The sequence below is a fragment of the Cantharellus anzutake genome (assembly GCF_015039405.1).
Source record: "Cantharellus anzutake strain C23 chromosome Unknown EI90scaffold_55, whole genome shotgun sequence".
Classification (NCBI taxonomy): Eukaryota; Fungi; Basidiomycota; class Agaricomycetes; order Cantharellales; family Hydnaceae; genus Cantharellus; species Cantharellus anzutake.
In genome coordinates, this window is record NW_024067005.1 from 272,491 (window position 1) to 291,185 (window position 18,695).

An 18,695-nucleotide genomic window follows, 5' to 3' on the forward strand; every position below is an offset into this window, starting at 1 on the left:
GTGCCCTCTTCCCTGGTGAGACATGAATACTATCCTCACCAGCAGGGCGCTTTCTCAACTCCTTCCTCTGGGCTGCAGCTGCTGCATCGGCATCCCGGAGACACTGGGCCATTTCTCCCAGCTCGGGCAGTAAGCCGGCTTTATGCCATGAACGTAGGAGGAGACCAGCGTGGAAAGATTCATCTGAAAGGCGAGTGCGAAGCTTACCCAGCATAAGCGTGCATGCTGAGAATGCCCTCTCCGAATCAACAGATGTTGCTAATGATGCCAAGTAAGTGAGGTTGAACCTTCAATCTCAGCACATACCAGGGACAATCAGATAGTCAATCACCATGTGGGACAGGTTAGGATAGTCGGCTTTCCGATCTAGCCACCAGCGAATAGGGTTGGGACATTGGACACGTGGGACTGGTTTCAGTCTGAGGTACCAGTCTAGCTCATCATCCATATCATCGTCATCTTCACTGTCGAGGTTGACAATAACAGTTGTAGATTTATAGGACTGATACAAGTAGACCAAATCAGCACATAGCTCGAAAGATAAACTGGACGTACATTCAGAGGTGGTTCAGTTTCATGTGAATCCTCCAGACCAGGCATCAGGGAGGCCTTTGGCTCTGGCTTTGGCTTGTAGGTTATAACCCACCGGTGACGGAGTTTATTAAGAGGCATCTGCTTCCATTCTTCAGCCCAGCCAACATTCTTCTTAAACCAGCGGTATGTTTTTGTCGGTGTGAGTACTGTATGGGATGGGAGGGGATAAATAATACAACCATTTACAGCCAAAGAGTACACACTTGTTGCAATTGGATATACTTCACATTCATCAAGCTTGTTGTAATACTTTCCAAGTATGAATAGGGCACGATTTGCGCCAATTTGCACAACCTTATCCAAGTTGGCATCATTGCGAGCTTTGTCAAGTGACACTTCAAGTTCTTCAAAAGCTTCATAAATTTCTGCTACCTCAAATGTAGTAGATGCGGAGAATTTTTTGATGAGGGCATCAAACAACTTGAGGCTTCCATAAGTATCAGGTGCAAAGGATTAATGACGCACTCACATTAAGTATATTCTTTAACCCGTTAAGCTGATCCCAGTCCATCGGTGAGAGATGATAAGCTTCACAACCATGCCATGGCACAGACGTAAAATCATCAATTGCATCCTTGAGCATTTGGTGCTGGGCAAGACAGTTGTATTCCGACCCCCACCGTGTTGGGACTTTAGTGATGAGACATCATGCTGAGGATTCAATTTGTCCCTTTAAACCCAGGATAATATGCTCAAGCCCCTCAAGTAGCTGAGTCGAATGATTCACTTTTGAAGCGAGCTTGGAGGGCTGTGGTGGCATGAGTAGGGGTTCAAGAGTAAATAAAAGAACTGCTCACAATGTCCATAATTCGTGATGCACTCTTGTGCTCGGCATCGGTGCATTTGATCCCAAACTCCTCCACAAATGTGGTATCCGCTTCAGCTGTGAGAGTCCACACCTTCCTTGAGAACTCGTTGACTGCTAGATCAACAGCCACAAGCTCAGCAGCAGTCAGTGGCTCGCCATCAAGTTCCATGGGAAATTCAGTATTGGCTGCCAAGCCGACATCAATGTCATCAAGGCTAGCTGCAGCCTCAAATGGACAATCCTCATGGGGAGTATCTTCGATATCTTCAGTTTCACTAGCGGAGTCCTTGGCCACTGCGGACTTTACCTTTGTTGTCTTCTTGGTAGCCTTTGGTTTTCTGACCTTTTCGGGATAGAACGTGGATAGCATTGCCTATGAAAGCAAAGCTTTAGATGGGATCCAAATAATTATACTGCGGAACAACACCTTTGCCATGAGATTAAGGCTGTGATCGAAGCAGCGAACGTGCATAGCCCTGCCTAAAAATCCGTGAATAATTTTAGAGAGCTCCACTATCATGACATCATTCACTGTTGCATTGTCTGCTGTCACCGCCCCAAGCTGCATGACACATTAGCCATTCACACCACACTCCATTTCATTGATTCACTTACACGCTCTTTTAAGCTCCAGGACTCCAAACATTCAGCCAGGGCAACTGCAAGGTTCTTTCCGGAGTGTTTTCCGCAAAGCCTTGATCAGTTAGTTGGCCTGCAAGTGAGGAAGTTAGGGAAATGAAGTTACCGGACATAATCCAGTACAAATGATGTAGGCAGATCTTTGGCTTCCTCCAGCATGACCGCTGTAACAGCCTTCCATGCTGATCCAAGTTTCCCGGACCATTCGTCAGTTGTGCAATGAATTTTGCTGAATGAGCAATTCTAAATCAAGCTCTTGTCAGTTTCCGAATGGCTACACAAACCATTGTTATACAATCTTGGAGCTTAGCTTGTACCGTGCGTAAGTATGGATAGTTTTAATATCCTCACTGACAGTCTTCTGAGATGGAGGAGTAGTGCCTCCATGAGGTCCCATGTCAGCTTCAAACTTTCATGTAGAAGACAGCTGCACATACCCGGACGTAAATGCTCAACCTCCATCCTATAGAACTCATCTTCTGATGAAGCGAATGGTCTATTCGAAACCGCACATTTCAGGGCAATAAGCATGCAGTGGTAGTGTTGATCAAATTTTGCCGCAGTAGTTTTGCGTGGGGTTTTCAGGGGCGAGATGGCACCAAGATGAGCCACATTGCATTTCATAGCCTTCTGTTTGAGCTTATCTGTGGACATGTTTGCATGTTTCTGCACATGGCGGCAACCAGGATGACGTGACTTGCAAACATGAGAATACGAAAAATGAGCTGGTTCCGTGCCTTTGGCTGGAACCCGCGAGAGTGTTTGATTGAAGTGAGTGTAGTATTCACTCCAGCGCCGGTGTCTGTCATATGCTTTGAAAATAGTTTAGCTGCAAATGTGAATGCGATGAGGAAAGGACGATGTTGACACCCCTGCAACTTTCGCATCGCTCCAGCCCAACTGCATAGCCTGGACATCCATAATCTTCCCTGTTTGTGTCACATCCGCATCTGTTGACCAGTCTATTATCGGAGGGGTGTCTAACATGTGTCTGAACTCTGAAGAGACGAAGCAGAAAGAATTATAATATTGAAGTTGTGGCTAAATGGCAGTCTGCGGTGGTGTATTGAAAGTTTACGAACTGGTTCACGTGAACGGCCGGTCGTGGGAAAGTTCATGACCCGAAGTTTATGAACGTTCATGAACCGGCATGTTCATGCCCATCTCTAGTTGCGCTACTTAATAACCAATCGCTCGCTCGGGCGAAATGTTGAATGTGTGGGGCCATGCCCTTTCCTCGAGTACTGAGTTGTGTGGTTGTCGTACAAGATTGTTTGGCAACTGTTGGCTGCCTCCCCTAGGACCTCACCGAAAAAAAAAACCCCTAAGTGCGTATTTTATTTACTATTAAATTGCTTTTTCGCGTGGAAGCTTCAAGCATCCCCCACTTCGCTCCTGAAGCGAGTTTCTTGTTAAATGTTTGTTTGCATATTCACCCATGTATATCCTTAACGTTTCACTGATTCGTATTTTCAATGAAAGGGCTAAGAGAAACAAACCGGGTCATTGGTAATTTTTTCTGGCCTCAATGTTGCATGAGACTGCCTCGAGTCGAATCCAATTGTACACATCTCAATATTGTCGTCCAACTCCGAGCAAACATTGTATTCTCAACACTTCGCCCAGAAGCCGAAACTTTTGAATCGCATGCCTGCTTTGCTTTGCTTCTAAAAAGTATGTTTATCAGTACATACTATTTCATCTTTACCCGGACAAGGATCCTTCCTTATTCTGCTTCAGTGTTTGCTCGCTCTGTAGCCATGGCATTACTCGATTGAGAACGTTTGGCATCAAAGGCGCTAAAGGCGCATTCTTGCGTGGCTAATGTTCTTGCTGTCACGGCATGGGGAACACCAACTCCGTGTGTCATAAGACCAAGTCAGGATGCATCGTGCCTCGGTCTTGTTATATATATATACGACACACGCCCTATAGCCTCCATCATATCCAATAGTGCAAACGAGTTTCTTACTCAACATCATTTTCACAACTTTGTAGGGATGTGTCCAGCCTTTAGATTGCCAGCCTTGTGACGCATGCCACCGCATGCATGTTGAATGCATCCCCTGCCTGATAAAGATTTCAAATGTGGTCAAAGTACGCGTTCGTCATTGTAGTGAAGGTCTGTATGATAGGCGAAGCACTGAGAATAACTTTGTAGAAATCGACCAGAGCTCGGGAGTGTCTGGAGGAGGTCAGGGCCTTGACTTCAGGCGACCCCACATGTGTTGAGATAGGTACGTCCCTCTTTCTGAATGTTATCATCCCTTCTCTATTTCTCTCTGTTCAATAGCGCTGCTCCCCAGAACGCGAGAGTTCCTTTCATATCTACAATCGAGCCTTGGAGATACAACGGGTGAGCCTGTGGCTGACGCGAGAATTCCCCCACCATCTGCTATCGTTTCTCCGATGGCGGTATTGCCATCCACAATTCATGGATGGGTAAACCAAGTGGGGACTATTTCAGCCATCGAGGGATCCTCCATCATAGTTCCACTGGCAAACGAACTCGGAAATGTGCCACTTACTAATGCTCCTGCAGCCTTCTACCCACCTTCTACCTTGGGGTTATACGAATACATCGGGAACATCGACCAATCATCCGTCTTGGATTTTGGTTCACTCCCCTATCCTGCAGCTAGCTCTTCCGCTAGTGAGTTTATTCCCCATAGCTCCGCTTCCCTCCTCCAGCAAGTGATTCCCGTGCAAGAGAGGGTATCCTGCGGCGAAAATTGGGATTTTCTGATGCTAGACATTACTGTTAACTATGAGCTTGCGGGGCCATCTACTGCGCTCCGTTCACAATCAGATGCCTCCCCTCACGAAACTCGTGGTGAGACTCTGGGAAATGCTGCGAGTTGGAACGAGGATGCTGTGAGTTGCCTTAGAAGTCTAGCTTGGAGTATGGGATACTGCCTTATCCCTCGCGGAGCGGCCATTCCTGGTGCTGGTGCTCTTGTATAGGGGAATTCGTTTGAGGCTAAGTGCCTTGTGTTTCCCTGCACGACTCAATGATGACATGAATTATTCATGTGGGTAGCAATTCTCTGTACCCTTTCTTGAAACATCATCAATGGTTTGGAAATTTGTAAATTCTGCGCTACCTTGAATCTTTCGTGATGAATGTACTTGTTTTCAACCCCTGTGCCTCCATGTTTGCTAATATATATATCCGACTCATTGCTTGCTCCTAAGGCAGTCAACACACCACTTCATTTCCCCAGAACACTTTTCCTACGATGCAGCTCTGCGTTCATGTCATTCCCGAATCCTCGCATGAGTTGAAAGTGATTTGAAACGTAGACGGCGCATTCTTTTCAAAATCAAGTTGCAATATACTCGTGTGTTTGGAATTTCTTTTTCTTTCCTTTTTTGTTCTACTTTACCACTAACCTACGAGAATATGTAGATTACATATGTAACTGAAGAATTCAACAACGCACGAAAGGCAAATTGATAACTCGTTGCTTATTCCACTTCTTGCCAGGACCCTGCTTTCTCCTCCTGGGTTTTCGCCCTCGTAATTCCTTGTATGTCGCGTGGGATCCTTTCCTGCTTGGGACTGAAATAGAACCTGGGGTGATCGGGAATTTTGGAGGTGTCAAACAGCCAATCCCCTGTTCACACACCCGTCCGAAAGATATCCATAATGTCCATCCATCATTAGCACCAATAGAGTAGCCTGTGAAACTCACCACTCCCTCCACCCTCATCAAGGCTATCTTTTATTTCAGAACTCGCTGGCCCACAGTATCCATTAGCCGATGTTTGACCCGCCCGTTGAGATAGCCTCGGATGGCCATGTCCTGGTTGCGTTCCCTGAAACCTGCTCATGTCAACAGGGGCCCATGATTGGATACTTGGTACCTGGGTTGCCCCTAGCAGATGTAAGAGGACATCAGTCAAGAAGCCTTCCCACCACATGAGCCAGCATAGATGTGAACTCCAAGTGTTTCAGGACAGAATCATCAAACTGACCGGAACCGTTCCAACTCGCTTGCTTCCCCCGGTGACTTCCTCTTGATGCTCCTCGAAAGCACACTCCTTTAGGATCATTACATGGAGTCGGTTCAACAGGACACCCGCAGCAATGATGACATAATGGGCCTGCCATGCCGGCACTCGGTGTTCGCCATGTCGACCTCACAAAGTAGGGGCATTCGCACTTAGATGACTTCGATGCATGCATGGGGTTTACAGTATTAGACTGAGGTGCCAAAGAGTCTGCGTGTGGTTAGAGTACAGAAAAACGTGCCCCCTAATATTCGGGAACGCCCCAGATCCATGATTAGCCCTCAGGGTGCATTGATCATCCAGGTGGTGGCATGAAGCTGACACTCCGGGCTTCGCACATGAAGCTACACTGAACTCATGTGCATAATGTTCTTTCAGGTTTAACTCATCGGAAATACATGAATGATGGTGATAGGTATGTTTCCACCAAGATTTTCGTACAGAACTCGGTGTCTAAATGAACCATGTAACGGCCATGGTGCTCTGGAAGGATCGACAGATAGCCGCACACTGTTTTAAAGATAAAGGGCTATGACGCCTCGACATGTAAGTAAATTGCTAAGCTTACCTCTGGTTGATCGCGAGCTTGTAGCGGATTGCCTTATACAGAATCCCCTGAATTACAACTATGTATTACCAACTGGTGAGCCTTGTGATAAGTATGTAACAACATTGTTTGGGAGCGAAATGAAGGGCCCGTAAGACGGAACCGGGATGAGTAGCGGGTACTGCCGCTTCAGGCAGCGCTCATCCGCAGGCCAGCATCGATAGGTTAATTAAGCGCCAGTTTTCAGACGGCGTCCACCAATTATTTCCGAAAAGGGTCGCACCTAGTGCCTTGCGGCACAATAATGCACTGGCTCCCCAACACGTGCTAAAGCACCCATATTCATGCTATGTGACGGCAATCCGGAGCCCTCTATGCTTAGTTACATCCTCCACATACATATGTCCCGGGTGTCTCCGGTGTTTCGCATTCCCAACACGATAAATTCAAGATGGCAGCAAACGGCTGTAAAAGGCCCTCACGGGATACATCATTTCGCGCCAAAAAGTCAGTTTCGGCCCTTCCCTGACTCAGACCTCGGGCACTGTGTGCCGACTTTCGCCCTTCAGGGGCTCGGAGTATGCTGGGGTTTCCGAAGTGTTTCCAACACAGCCAGTTGTTGTTACATTTACAGTTCACATTCCTTGATCGGCTTGGGACTGTGCATCTCACATCCTCTACTCTACTAAACACGCCGAATTCGCGAAGCGGTAGGCATGCTCGAGCCGTTCCATTAGATGCCTTGGCCCCAGAAACACAAATGGAAGAAGAACCTGTGCACATCGGAGGTTTGTCAGTGGAAGTCACCGAGCCTGCCTTCGGGAATTCTCAATGGCTCCCCAGCAACATCCGCACGTGAGTCGCGAAATTCAACTCCTGCTCCCAAATCAGTCAGCTCCAAAGAGATCCAATTTGGAGATTGGGCCGTCAGTGAGTGAGCCCTCCACTAAACGTGCGCCCACAACTCTCGCGGTTCATCCCAGTGTCCTGGACGAAGCCACCCACATAACACTTGACGCACTTGTCGTGGAGACCATGCGCAAGTTTGCCAAACTTGTCCCCAGAAATGAATTTCGTTTTCTTCTTCTCAACCAAATCAGACGGACTACTCGACTCGAAAAGGTTACCGCCACTGGATGATTTAATCGCACAACATCCGGAGTTGGGGGATAGGTCAGATGAAGCATGGGAGGCTCAATCGTTCAAGGAGATACGATGCTTGGGTATGCACCGTAGGCTTTGGACGTCATTGGATGGCTCTGATGAACTGTGATCGTTACAGAAATTCTTTTTCCAACCGCCCAGCCTGCGGATCCTCCCGACCCTGAAGCGATACTTGGTTCTCAATCATCTGAAGATGGTGGGCAGAGCATCCCCTGTTTGTGTCATTCCTTTCCGACCTCCTTCCAGCGGCAGTCAAGTTGTGGTCTTCCAAATACAGAAGAGACGCTGCCAACATTCTACATGATGAGACAAGATATTGCTGATACATATGCTCGCCTCTTCCCAATCGTACAGTCCTCTGGCATGGGGAAATCGCGAATGGTCGACGAGTTCTCCAAGAAGTCCCCTTCAATCTCCGTCAGGGAGCTGAAGGTGATATTCTCTTCCTGCATTCTTCTGTGTGATTCCAATGTTTCAATTTAGGATTCCGGCTCCTGACGTCTTGAATTGGTTCACAAGGATTGGCCTTAAAGAGCATGAAAGTGATACTCGTTTCAGCGCATTTCTCATTGCATTGTTCGAGAGGGTATCCAATGTCATTGGACAAAAAGTATCATCGCCCCTCCTTCTGTGCTCTTACCGGCCGAGAAGTCAGCGGCATTAATGGACTATCCTAAATCCCTTGCCGGGCAGTTTCGACTTTTTATGACAGTTGGACAGCGGTTTGGACAGCGAGCTCCTCTATGTGTGCAGTTTTACGCGGAGGTATTGACCAGAGCGGAGGAGGCAAGTCCCTGTTTTGTGTCGCTGCTGGGTCACTTACAGTCGAGGCAGCTATATTCAAATAATAGCCGATGACTCCTTCAAAACAGAAAGGAAGTTCGCGACAAACATAAATGGTATTCCCCATTACTTCCCTAAACATGGTCTTGACTAATACAATGTCTTTTTTATACACAAGGTGTGGTAACACTTGATACTGTCGTCCAACAAGTATAAAAATAAACCCTCGTTTCGAGCTCAAAATGCAGCATACTCCCATATTGACTTTGGCATTTGATGAAGCCCACACCTTGGCGCCTTCAAATACTGGTAGAAGGTGGTCCGCATTCTCATCGATGAGACGCGCTTTGCGGGGTTTACGGTCGTTCCCTATCTGGACCCTCTTCTTATCCACAACAGGAAAATCTGACCAATTCTCCCCACCACCTTTCCTTGATCCATCAAGCCGCATTGCCCAAGGTGAACTTGCTAGTGTCAAACCGTTCAGTGCACTAGGTTTCGACGCATGGTGATGAAGTTTCGTGAGGGCAAGACTCTGGATGATGTCACTAAGCAGTTTGCATCCGTTTGGATCCGGTCAGATTAAATCGGCGCCACCTAGTACTCGTGACTCAGTCAATATAAAGAGGTGTCTGGGGTGTACCAGCCATCCTACCGTCTTAGATAGTAGATAAGCGTCTGAGTAACTGCACTGGTGCACTAATAAGTTTTTATGGAGGGGCCCGAAGGGCCCCAGAAGCTCTGGGGTGCCCATGACCAGTTTTTTCAATTACAATGTTTTACGCAACACTTCATCAGCATTGCTACATCGAATGAATTGTCGGCATCGACTTCTGATGCTTCGTCATCGCTGCCAAAGTCGTTCTCTCCCATTTTTGCTCACTTTTTTTTCGTTCTTTCTTGTACTAGCGTGTTTTTTTCTCGCCTCTTCACTGCTGAAAAACTGTGGTATCATGTGTTGTTGTCATCTCCTTCACGGTTCAAGCTTAGATGTCGTTCTTCTTTTGTAATCTTATTCTCAAACTTGCCACCACCAAGCAATACAATGACAACACAACTTTGGATTACTGAGTGGGTTGTTTACAGAGGCGAGTTGCCTTTTTTGTGCAGACTGAACTTGCTTCGAACAACTCTGCAATATGGAATGAATGTAATGGTGCTGGGTTACTTGGTTGGGGACATGTGGTGGGGGAAAAACTTTATCCTGACTCTCTTCCAAGCTGTGAGCCCACCATGCCAGCAGATGTGGGTTGTTTCTTCTTTCACGGTTCAGAACTTTGCATGGCTTTACGTTTGCGACCTTGACTGATATCACTCAATCAGTCAGTAGCTTTGTGTAGTGAATAAGAGCTTACATGGCGGTCACCGCTTGTGTTAGAACCGGGCGGATTCGGATGACTCCGGAGTGGAATCGGAGACTTAGCGTGGAAGGACCTCAGCCTCAGCGACTCAGGCGGAGCGCTGTGCCATTGCTGGTTGTCCTGGGGGTCCCTAATTTCGGATCTAGCAGAGGGAAAGTCTCTTGGGGGGAATTCAGGTTGATTTTGGACTGAGGTTACAAGTTACTATGTACATTGTATATAAGGAGGGGTCCGGAATCAAAAGGAGCGAGGGTAGGATGAAAGGAGACAAAGGGAGATGGAAAGAGGAACAACACCGAGGGTCAAGGGTTTGACTCAATGGTGTTTCTCAAAGGAGGAATGAAGGGCCAAGGCCCAAGGAGGAAGGAAGGAGGTTGGGAGTGGGGAATGGCCAGCTGACTGAATAGAAAGGAAGCAGCAGCCCAAATAGGAATGAGGGAGTATAGTGGGATTGAATGGAGCAATGCAATAGTTGCAAGGTCCGACATAAGTCCGGAAAGTCCGAATTCGGAAGTTAAACTCCGGAATATTGGCGAACATAATTAAATGGAATGAGCTAACCAATACAATGGGTATAAGCGGAGGTGGGGTCAAAGTCCGAGGTCGGAGCTAAGACCGGAGGTTCTGGAGACGGAGATGCGAACAGGATTCCGGAGCAGAGGCCCAGAGTTGGGAGCATAGGTGTTGCGTATTCATCTGGAAGGTGTCGAGGTTGGGGTCGGACCCGGAATGTTCCAGAGTTGGACTGAAGGTGGTGTCAGAGCCGGAGGTGGGATAACCTCTTGGGAGTCGGCAAGGAGGAGGTGATGGAAGGGAAGTAGGACTCCGGAAGTCAGGTTCGGAGTTCCGGGAGCCCGGAGCGGAGGTCGGGATTGTATGGATATGACAGCTTGTCCGCTTTCCTCTGCTGGCGGTTGGGTTGGAATCTGGGTGGCATCACACTGGGAAGGCAATAGGGAGGTAGCTGGAGCCGTCGATCTAGAGTATGGTGAGTAACAGTCAGTGCCAGCCTATCCTTGATGGCATCTCTGGGGAAAAAATGAATATACCAACCCGGAACTGACATTCACAGATGACCTTAGGCCTTCCTCTCCAACCCTGCCATCTGTGACCCCGGAACTCGGCCTATGTATGGAAATTTAGTTTATTAGTGTGGGTCCTGCACTTTGGGATTCTCACATGGATGCTATTTTGGCGCCAGTGCAGTGAGCTCCTCATGCCTCTCTTCCACCTGTTCATCGGTTAATTTGACCCACTTGATCTTGTTATTCTTCCATCCATCGAGTACCTGGCGCAGGTGATCGACGTTAGCAAGCTTTGGTTCGATCAGTTTGCCATCTGGGTAATTGGTCATGTCAATCACGACACAATGTTTGATAGTGAGTTTCAAATAGTTTGCTGGCACCCGTTCCATCAATAATCTTGGCTTCCCAGTCAATTTGTCTTCATATTTGGTCAGTGCATGTTGGAATACTGGGACAATGTCACTCACAGAGACTGTCAGAGACCAGATTCGAGACGAAGGAATGTCTCTGTAGTGGAGGGCTTCGGCCTCAGCGACTTCTGCCAAGAGCACTGTGCCTAGTGACATGTCCATGCCCTAACTTACTGACTGGCAATTAGAACCTAGGGGGGGTAACTCTAGTTGATTTTATTACTGGAGTGTAACCTATGTACAAGCGGGATATATATATGGTTACAGCGAAGATGGGTCCGCAATTGGTGGAGCCGAACGGAGCGGAGCTAACGGGGTTAAACATTAGCCGACTGAATATTACCGACGAGTCGGGTCGCGGGGTTAGCGGAAAGGCAGGCGATAACCTAGAAACGGAAAGGAGGGATAAGCCCGAAGGTGGGCTCTGCAGGGCAGGCGATTGTATTGCCCAGTGGAGGCGGGGGTGCGCTAGCGGACATCGGAGCTGTCCGGAAGTCTTCAGGGCTCCGTACTTAGGGAGGCATAGGTAATAAGTTGAAATGAGGGGGTGGTGACCATCGAGGGGTGCCGAGAGGGTTGCGGAATACAGGGGCTCCGAGGTTAGTGAGGGAGGAGTGGAGTTAGACCGGAGGGAACGGAGGGACCGGAAGTCGATGGCCGGGGATGGATATGACAGAGACTCTCTCTGGTTATCTCGGCCATTTTGGAATGCATGTTCCTGGCTTTCACTGTGTAGGCTTTCGCCACACCCTACACCCCATGTTGGTGAGTAGTCAAGAGACAGTTCAGCTACATACTGTCTAACGTGCTGATTGCATGTACCTCCATAAGGTGAACTTGCACTGCCATGTCCATTTTTGCCACAACTCCCCAGTAGTACTTCACCTTATCTGTTGCCCAGAAAACTGGTGAGAATAAGTCTTTCAAGTGTCCTTGAGTCATCATAACAACCACTTCGACATCGCATGATTCATGAACTGATTTCGCCTGTCACTTTTTAGTACTAGAACCTTGTGCTTGTTTTACATCAGGAAACCCCCGAGGCCGATTGAGGTGATTGAGAGCAATTCAAGTGCTCAATCTGCCCAATCTGCCCAATCGACTACTCTCAATCGTCTCAATCATCACACTCGCGAGTCCATTTGTTTGCTCCAGGTGCTGTACAGTTTTCAAATGAATTGGTTTGCAACTTGTAACTTTTTTTTTCACTCCACCTCACGCTATCTACACCCATGTCTCTTTACTATGCAACACAATATTTTTTACTCCACTCCGATGTTCCTTACTTGTGCTCATGGGCCAACACCCTTCCACAGTCACCCAACCCTTCCCTAACATGCTCCCTTCCCATATTCTTTTTTTTTCAAGTCATTCCATTCAACCCCAACTTAACTTCTCACACACGACACTATCCCCAACTTCTTACTGCATGTATTCAACAACCACGCATCCATTTCCGACGATTCTAAGCTCATCCGATAGATGAGATCCAGCTCTATCTTTCTACAGAGATTGGTACCAAACGGTCCAGCGATTGAGGTGCGCGTCTGCTTCCTTTAAATATATTGTATTTCACTAACCTCAATTTCTTACAGCTCGTACTCAACAACCACACCTCCGTTTCGGATGAACTTACGCTCGTTTGATATAGAGGTTTGGCTCCATCCTCCCACCGAGTTTGGTGCCAAATGATCCAGTGGTTGAGGTGGGCATCTGCTTTCTTTAATTATATTGTATTTCACTAACCCCAACTTCTTACTGTGCATACTCAACAACCACATGTCTGTTTCCGATGAACCTAGGCTTGTTTGATAGAGGAGATCCAGCCCCATCTTCCCATTGAGTTTGGTGCCAAACGGTCCAGCGGTTGAGGCGTGCGTTTGCTTTGTTTAATTACATTGTATTTTCACCCATTTCGCTTTCCTCCTATTGTTTTGCACCATTGTGTTTTGGTATTAGTTACTTGCATGCCTGTATGTACATAACATAATTTTCAAATATAATAATTTTATCGATGAACTTCAACATGCAGAAGAGAAATGTGACAATGAGTACAATGAGTACAATCAGCTCAATCACCCGTGTGATTGGTGTAATTGTAATCAGGGGACCTGGTTGTGGTGATTGTAAATTGTGTGACATTGAAATGATCTCAATCACCTCAATCAGCCTCAGGGGTTTCCTGATGTAGGCATTGAACACATACTATGTTTATCAGTTGGTCCTTGTTAGAATGCGGGGATTCGGACGACTCCGGAATGGAATCGGAGACTTAGCATGGAAGGACCTTGGCCTCAGTGACTCAGGCGGAGCGCTGTGCCATTGCTGGTTGTCCTAGGGGTCCCTAATTTCGGGTCTAGCAGAGGGAAAGTCTCTTGGGGGAATTCATGTCGATTTCGGACTGAGGTTACAAGTTACTAGGTACATTGTATATAAGGAGGGGTCCGGAATCAAAAGGAACAAGGGTAGGACAAAAGGAGACAAAGGGAGATGGAAAGAGGAACAACACCGAGGGTCAAGTGTTTGACTCAATGGTGTTTCCCAAAGGAGGAATGAAGGGCCAAGGCCCAAGAAGGAAGGAAGGAGGATGGGAGTCGGGAATGGCTAGCTGACTGAATAGAAAGGAAGCAGCAGCCCAAATAGGAATGAGGGAGAATAGCGGAATTGAAATGGACAATGCAATAGTTGCAAGGTCCGGAGTAAGTCCGGAAAGTCCGAACTCGGAGGTTAAACTCCGGAATATTGGCAAAGGTAATTAAATGGAATGAGCTAACCAATACAATGGGTATAAGTGGAGGTGGGGTCAAAGTCCGAGGTCGGAACTAAGACCGGAGGTTCCGGAGACGAGACGTGAACGGGATTCCGGAGCGGAGGTCCGGAGTTGGGAGCATAGGTTTTGCGTACTCGTCTGGAAGGTGTCGAGGTTGGGGTCGGACCCGGAATGTTCCGGAGTCAGACCGAAGGTGGTGTCCAAGCCGGAGGTGGGATAACCTCTTGGGAGTCGGCAAGGAGAAAGTGATGGAAGGGAAGTAGGGCTCCGGAAGTCGGAGTCCAGAGTTCCAGGAGCCTGGAGCGGAGGTCGGGATTGTATGGATATGACAGTCCTGTGCATGTGTTGCAATGGAATTCATAGATAATTCAGGTGAGATTATCGTTTCTTTTAGTGCACGGTTTGTCCTTTTAGTCATAACTCCATCTAGGATGACTTGTGCATGGTACTCTTCTGTTGGGGTCCTAGGATTTCCTATGTCCTCATATGTGATATTTTTTTTGTTGATTTCCCCAAGGAGCTCAAGGTACTCCTCCTTGTAGGGCAAGGCTGGCAATGTGCCCTCTAGATAGAGCGTTTGTAAGCATGTAGTTTGAGTTCACGTAAGTCAAACTTTACCTTTCAAATGTCAGGCCTCAGCCTCAGCATGGGCCCATGCATTGCGAAGCATTGGCTTACGAGTCTTCTTTGGTTTCAATAGGTTATAGATTATCTGGCTGCGAATTTGATGCTTGGAATAGTGGCGTCCACGGCCTGAGAACTCTAGCGCAATAGCAGAGATGCGGCTTTCAAAATCTGCCTTCAGCTGAATGACTTGGGCATTAAATGCCTGCTTCACTAGATCCCTCTCCCTCTGCTTATCCGCTGGGACCATTTGCTACATTGGTAAGTCCTATTAGTTGCCCTTGAAGTGAGCTTACCTCGTGCTGTTAGTGGCATTGACATCTTTGAGTGACCTGCCAAACGCAAACAGAACTGAACAACTGAACAAACAACAACAAATCAAGGGCCATTCAGTTTGATGGTTGGGTATGTGCCTGTTGAATTTAATAATAAATCTGAATGGAGCCTTTTTTTTTTTTGGCAAATTTATGGTTAATTTACATTTATGCAATCAACCTGTTGATGCTCCTCAGCTCGCTGCTGCCATCCATGTGAGTAGGTATGCCTCACCTGGTGTACGATAAAAGTGTCTGACCAATGTGTTGTAGAAGCCGGCTTCATTGAACTCTTTGGCTTGAGCCAAAAGAATGATGAGGCTTATGTCTGTTTCACTAAGCTCTCGATTGTTATCAGGAAGTTCATAAGGCTTGACAGCATGGCACAATGAACTAGGCATGCTAACTGATTGGGCTGTCAAGCGGTTTGAAGATGGTGTTATGCTTGGAATAGGTGAGTCCAAATTCATTCCTCTCTGCTGCAGGGCTTCCAGGTTTTGGCGAGTTAACGGTGATCATGTAGGGGTGACAGGGACTGGGAAATTGACCCAACGGTTGGCTACAGTGAAGAAGGACAGCTCAATGCCTGAGTAATTTGTGGCCACAGAAGATTCACTGCTGTGTGGCATATTGGCCTTGGATGCAAGCAAAAGTCTAAAGAGGCTATCACTGACCGTGTGAGTGTCAATGGATCCATGCTCGACCTTCTCCCAATAGCTGGACAAAACAGTAGCTGAACTTTGCTTCTGTTTCTTGGGAGTTAGGGGCATGGGTGGCGTGGGCATAATGGTGTTTGGATCAGGTAGTTTGAAGGCAAGTGATGGTGTAAATGGGCGTTCAGAACTGTCCTTGCCCTTGCTGACAATGGAATTGGTCATTGTGGAACAGGCTACTTTGGAATGGGTTGGTGTAGAGACTGTGTTTGCTGCTGCCTGTGTCATACTCGTTTGTTCTGCAGAAGTGGAACTGTCTTGACCAGTTTCGGAGCGGGATATGGTCATCTGAACCACAGGTGCACTAATGGACTGAGGGATTTTCAAGAATGCGTCTAGGAGTTCTAATCTCAACTGTGGCCATCCTTCCTGGCCTTCGATTTTTTTTGAGGCAATGATGTTGATGGGTGCTTTTCGACCCTCGTAATTGAATAGCGCAACACTGTGGTGCCCCAGACGGTACAAGACGGAGGTTGTCAGAGACCAGATCAAGATGAAGGAATGTCTCCATTGCAGAGGGCTTCGGCCTTAGCGACTTATGCTAGGAGCGCTGTGCCAAGTAACACATCTGTGCCCTAACTTAAGGTAGGGAGCATACATAAGTGATCACTATCCTGGCAAGGTCTGGTGTGGCTGTACGTGGCAAACATTTGTGGCTCGACTGATTAATGTGAAGTATATACAACCTGCTTTCTTACTATCATGAGTTCCTGTATCATTTCCTGCATTGCCTTGGCTGGGATTTGGCGATGTCCCCAATATTTTTTCACTGCCCATGCTGCTTCTTGCCCATCAAGACCCTTTCGATATGTGTCCATATAGTGGAGTGAGCGGTTTGCAAACCTGAGAATAATCAGCAATTTTAATCCTGAAATTCCACTGAGTACATACCTCCAGATTGAGAGTAAAGACACCGAGTCCAATGCATTTTTGGCATTAATCTCCACATCTCCGATCTTTGATGATGGGGAAGATTCATGATAAACCCGCTTTGCATATCCCCAGACTTGTTCAATAAAATTCAGTTCACAGTGGAACTTAGGGAGAAAAAGCACATCAAAACCAGCTGCTTCGCAATGGGTTTCAAGAAGGGTTTTGATGTTGATGAAATCATTGGAGTGAAAAAGAATATTGCAGCAGCAGCATTGGCTTGCACTGGCTCGGCACTTGAATTTCTTGCATTGGGCACGCAAGTGAGTTGTGTCATAGCCCTGCTCAGTAAGAATCTGGCCATGCCTTTGAAATACCCAGGATACTGTGGGTGGTCATCAGGGTAATAAAGTTGCTGTGATTGCCCATTGAACATCGTATCAGCCATGTGCTTGGTAGTCATGCGGGGCTTTCCATCTGGACCATAAATGATTGAGCCACTATCATTGTGCAAGGCAACAGGAACTCCCCATGGCTTGGGATTTCTTGGGATTTTGACAGCTGATAATGCATCGTCAGCATGCTTAGAATGAGTCCAAGCATTGTCAAAGACAAAAACATGTTTGTCGTTCGGGTAGCATGCCTGTAATATCTCCATGGCCTGTGATGCTTGCTGAATCACATCATCATTAGTGAAATATCCATCTTTGTTCTTTCCCGGCTTCAGAGTAACACGCACATCACACCCATCACCTCTCAGCCAACCATAATCCGCAGAGATGAAGTCAGCAACCATAAGTGAAACACCTTCACCCTTTGGATGCGGCTTTGCTGACTCAGAACTGTGAACCCAGCACAGTTTCCGGCGATCATGAGCATAGAATATTGACTTGTCATGGTACCAGACAACAGTGTGGTGTTCCGGTGAGTTGTCAGATATTTCTTGTTCACCTTGACTATTCCACTTCCTCATAGAATTGTCATACTCTGCCATGGCAGGGAGGAAGACTCTCTGGCGGTACTGGACAACATCTTCCTGCTCATGCCCATCTGAATATTGACCCTTCTTCTCCTGTTGCCACCGGTAACCCATTGTTTGAAGCCAACGCCGTGCCATGTGAACTGAAATTGGCTTATCGCAATTGAGCCGGACACGCATTTCTGGAGTGCTCAAGAAATGGACTATGTCCATAGCTGAGATGTATGGGCCAATACTGCGCAGGTGAGCCTCGATTTCACTCCTAAGGTCCTCATCCGTTGTCAGAACTGACTCCTTCCACCATCCATATGGATTGACTGGAATCGTTTCATAATCCCACATAAATACTTGACACCACCTTCGCAGCCATGAAGCATATGATGAGCCACGATCCCATGATCTTGCAACCCACAATGATGCTGTGATCCATCCCATTTCCCCACTCGGATCCAAGTGTGCTGAGCTGAATGTCCGGTATACTTGGAGCATCTGCTTGTCAGGGGATGCCCAGTTATCCGGCCCCCCTTTACTCTAAGCGATATCAATGAGGTAATTGTTAGCCGAGATTGTGTGAGATAATTACGTAGTTAGAACACAGATATAACTCATTGTGCTATATTTGCTATCACATCACCCCTTACCCGATATTCCCTCATTTCCTGCATCTTCTATCTTCCTATTTGATGTTGTGTTTCTATCGGTTACCATCTTCCCAATGTAACTGCGCTCTCGTGAGTTAGCAGAACTCATGTACATAAGGCTACTATGCCAGCTGGGCTAGCCCCCAGCTTTGATATCGACTAGTTTCCTGGGGATACTCTTACACTGCGAATAGATGCGCAGACTCTGACACTGCTCCAGTCACATCCGCATAAAATTGTCGAATTTCGAATGCTTATGGCCAGCACCTGTTGCTCGAGGTGGCCTTATGAGTGCATCAAGTTTCTCTGCCGCCTCGATCACTTGAGCTTTGGTTGGTGCTGCAACATGGGGATGCAAATGGAACTGGACCCGCGCGAATAGTTCCTCCCCACTTGTGCATTGGCCACTGGTTGGAGGAGTTACCGGGTTTGATATGCC

General features: G+C 47.3%; 6 protein-coding genes across 6 annotated transcripts; 2 read left to right on the forward strand and 4 right to left on the reverse strand.

Moving 5' to 3' along the window:
* Nucleotides 1-612: 612 nt before the first annotated feature.
* Nucleotides 613-996, reverse strand: EI90DRAFT_2891872 (uncharacterized protein; the record flags this gene model as incomplete). Its single annotated transcript, XM_039053993.1, has 2 exons — nt 613-740; nt 798-996. Coding segments are annotated over 2 exons (327 nt in total), but the record flags the coding sequence as incomplete, so codon positions are not given.
* Nucleotides 997-4,127: 3,131 nt separating this feature from the next.
* On the forward strand, nt 4,128-5,005 carry EI90DRAFT_3129169 (uncharacterized protein; the record flags this gene model as incomplete). Its single annotated transcript, XM_039064164.1, has 3 exons — nt 4,128-4,163; nt 4,203-4,278; nt 4,335-5,005. 3 exons carry the CDS (start codon nt 4,128-4,130, stop codon nt 5,003-5,005), a joined length of 783 nt encoding a protein of 260 aa, XP_038912009.1.
* Nucleotides 5,006-5,463: 458 nt separating this feature from the next.
* Nucleotides 5,464-6,159, reverse strand: EI90DRAFT_3073803 (uncharacterized protein). The gene is made up of 3 exons (XM_039061464.1): nt 6,020-6,159; nt 5,737-5,919; nt 5,464-5,658 (listed from the first exon to the last, which is right to left on the reverse strand). Exons 1-3 carry the CDS (start codon nt 6,153-6,155, stop codon nt 5,510-5,512), a joined length of 468 nt encoding a protein of 155 aa, XP_038912010.1. The 5' UTR covers nt 6,156-6,159; the 3' UTR covers nt 5,464-5,509.
* Nucleotides 6,160-7,668: 1,509 nt separating this feature from the next.
* Nucleotides 7,669-8,230, forward strand: EI90DRAFT_3129170 (uncharacterized protein; the record flags this gene model as incomplete). Its single annotated transcript, XM_039064165.1, has 3 exons — nt 7,669-7,825; nt 7,885-7,962; nt 8,121-8,230. 3 exons carry the CDS (start codon nt 7,669-7,671, stop codon nt 8,228-8,230), a joined length of 345 nt encoding a protein of 114 aa, XP_038912011.1.
* A 2,372-nt stretch (nt 8,231-10,602) lies between these two features.
* Nucleotides 10,603-11,501, reverse strand: EI90DRAFT_3129171 (uncharacterized protein; the record flags this gene model as incomplete). The annotated part of the gene is made up of 2 exons (XM_039064166.1): nt 10,603-10,888; nt 11,167-11,501. 2 exons carry the CDS (start codon nt 11,499-11,501, stop codon nt 10,603-10,605), a joined length of 621 nt encoding a protein of 206 aa, XP_038912012.1.
* Nucleotides 11,502-14,743: 3,242 nt separating this feature from the next.
* Nucleotides 14,744-15,931, reverse strand: EI90DRAFT_3019257 (uncharacterized protein; the record flags this gene model as incomplete). Its single annotated transcript, XM_039057329.1, has 4 exons — nt 14,744-14,992; nt 15,220-15,288; nt 15,314-15,424; nt 15,728-15,931. The coding sequence occupies 4 exons, from the start codon at nt 15,929-15,931 to the stop codon at nt 14,744-14,746; spliced, it is 633 nt and encodes a 210-aa protein (XP_038912013.1).
* Nucleotides 15,932-18,695: the final 2,764 nt, after the last annotated feature.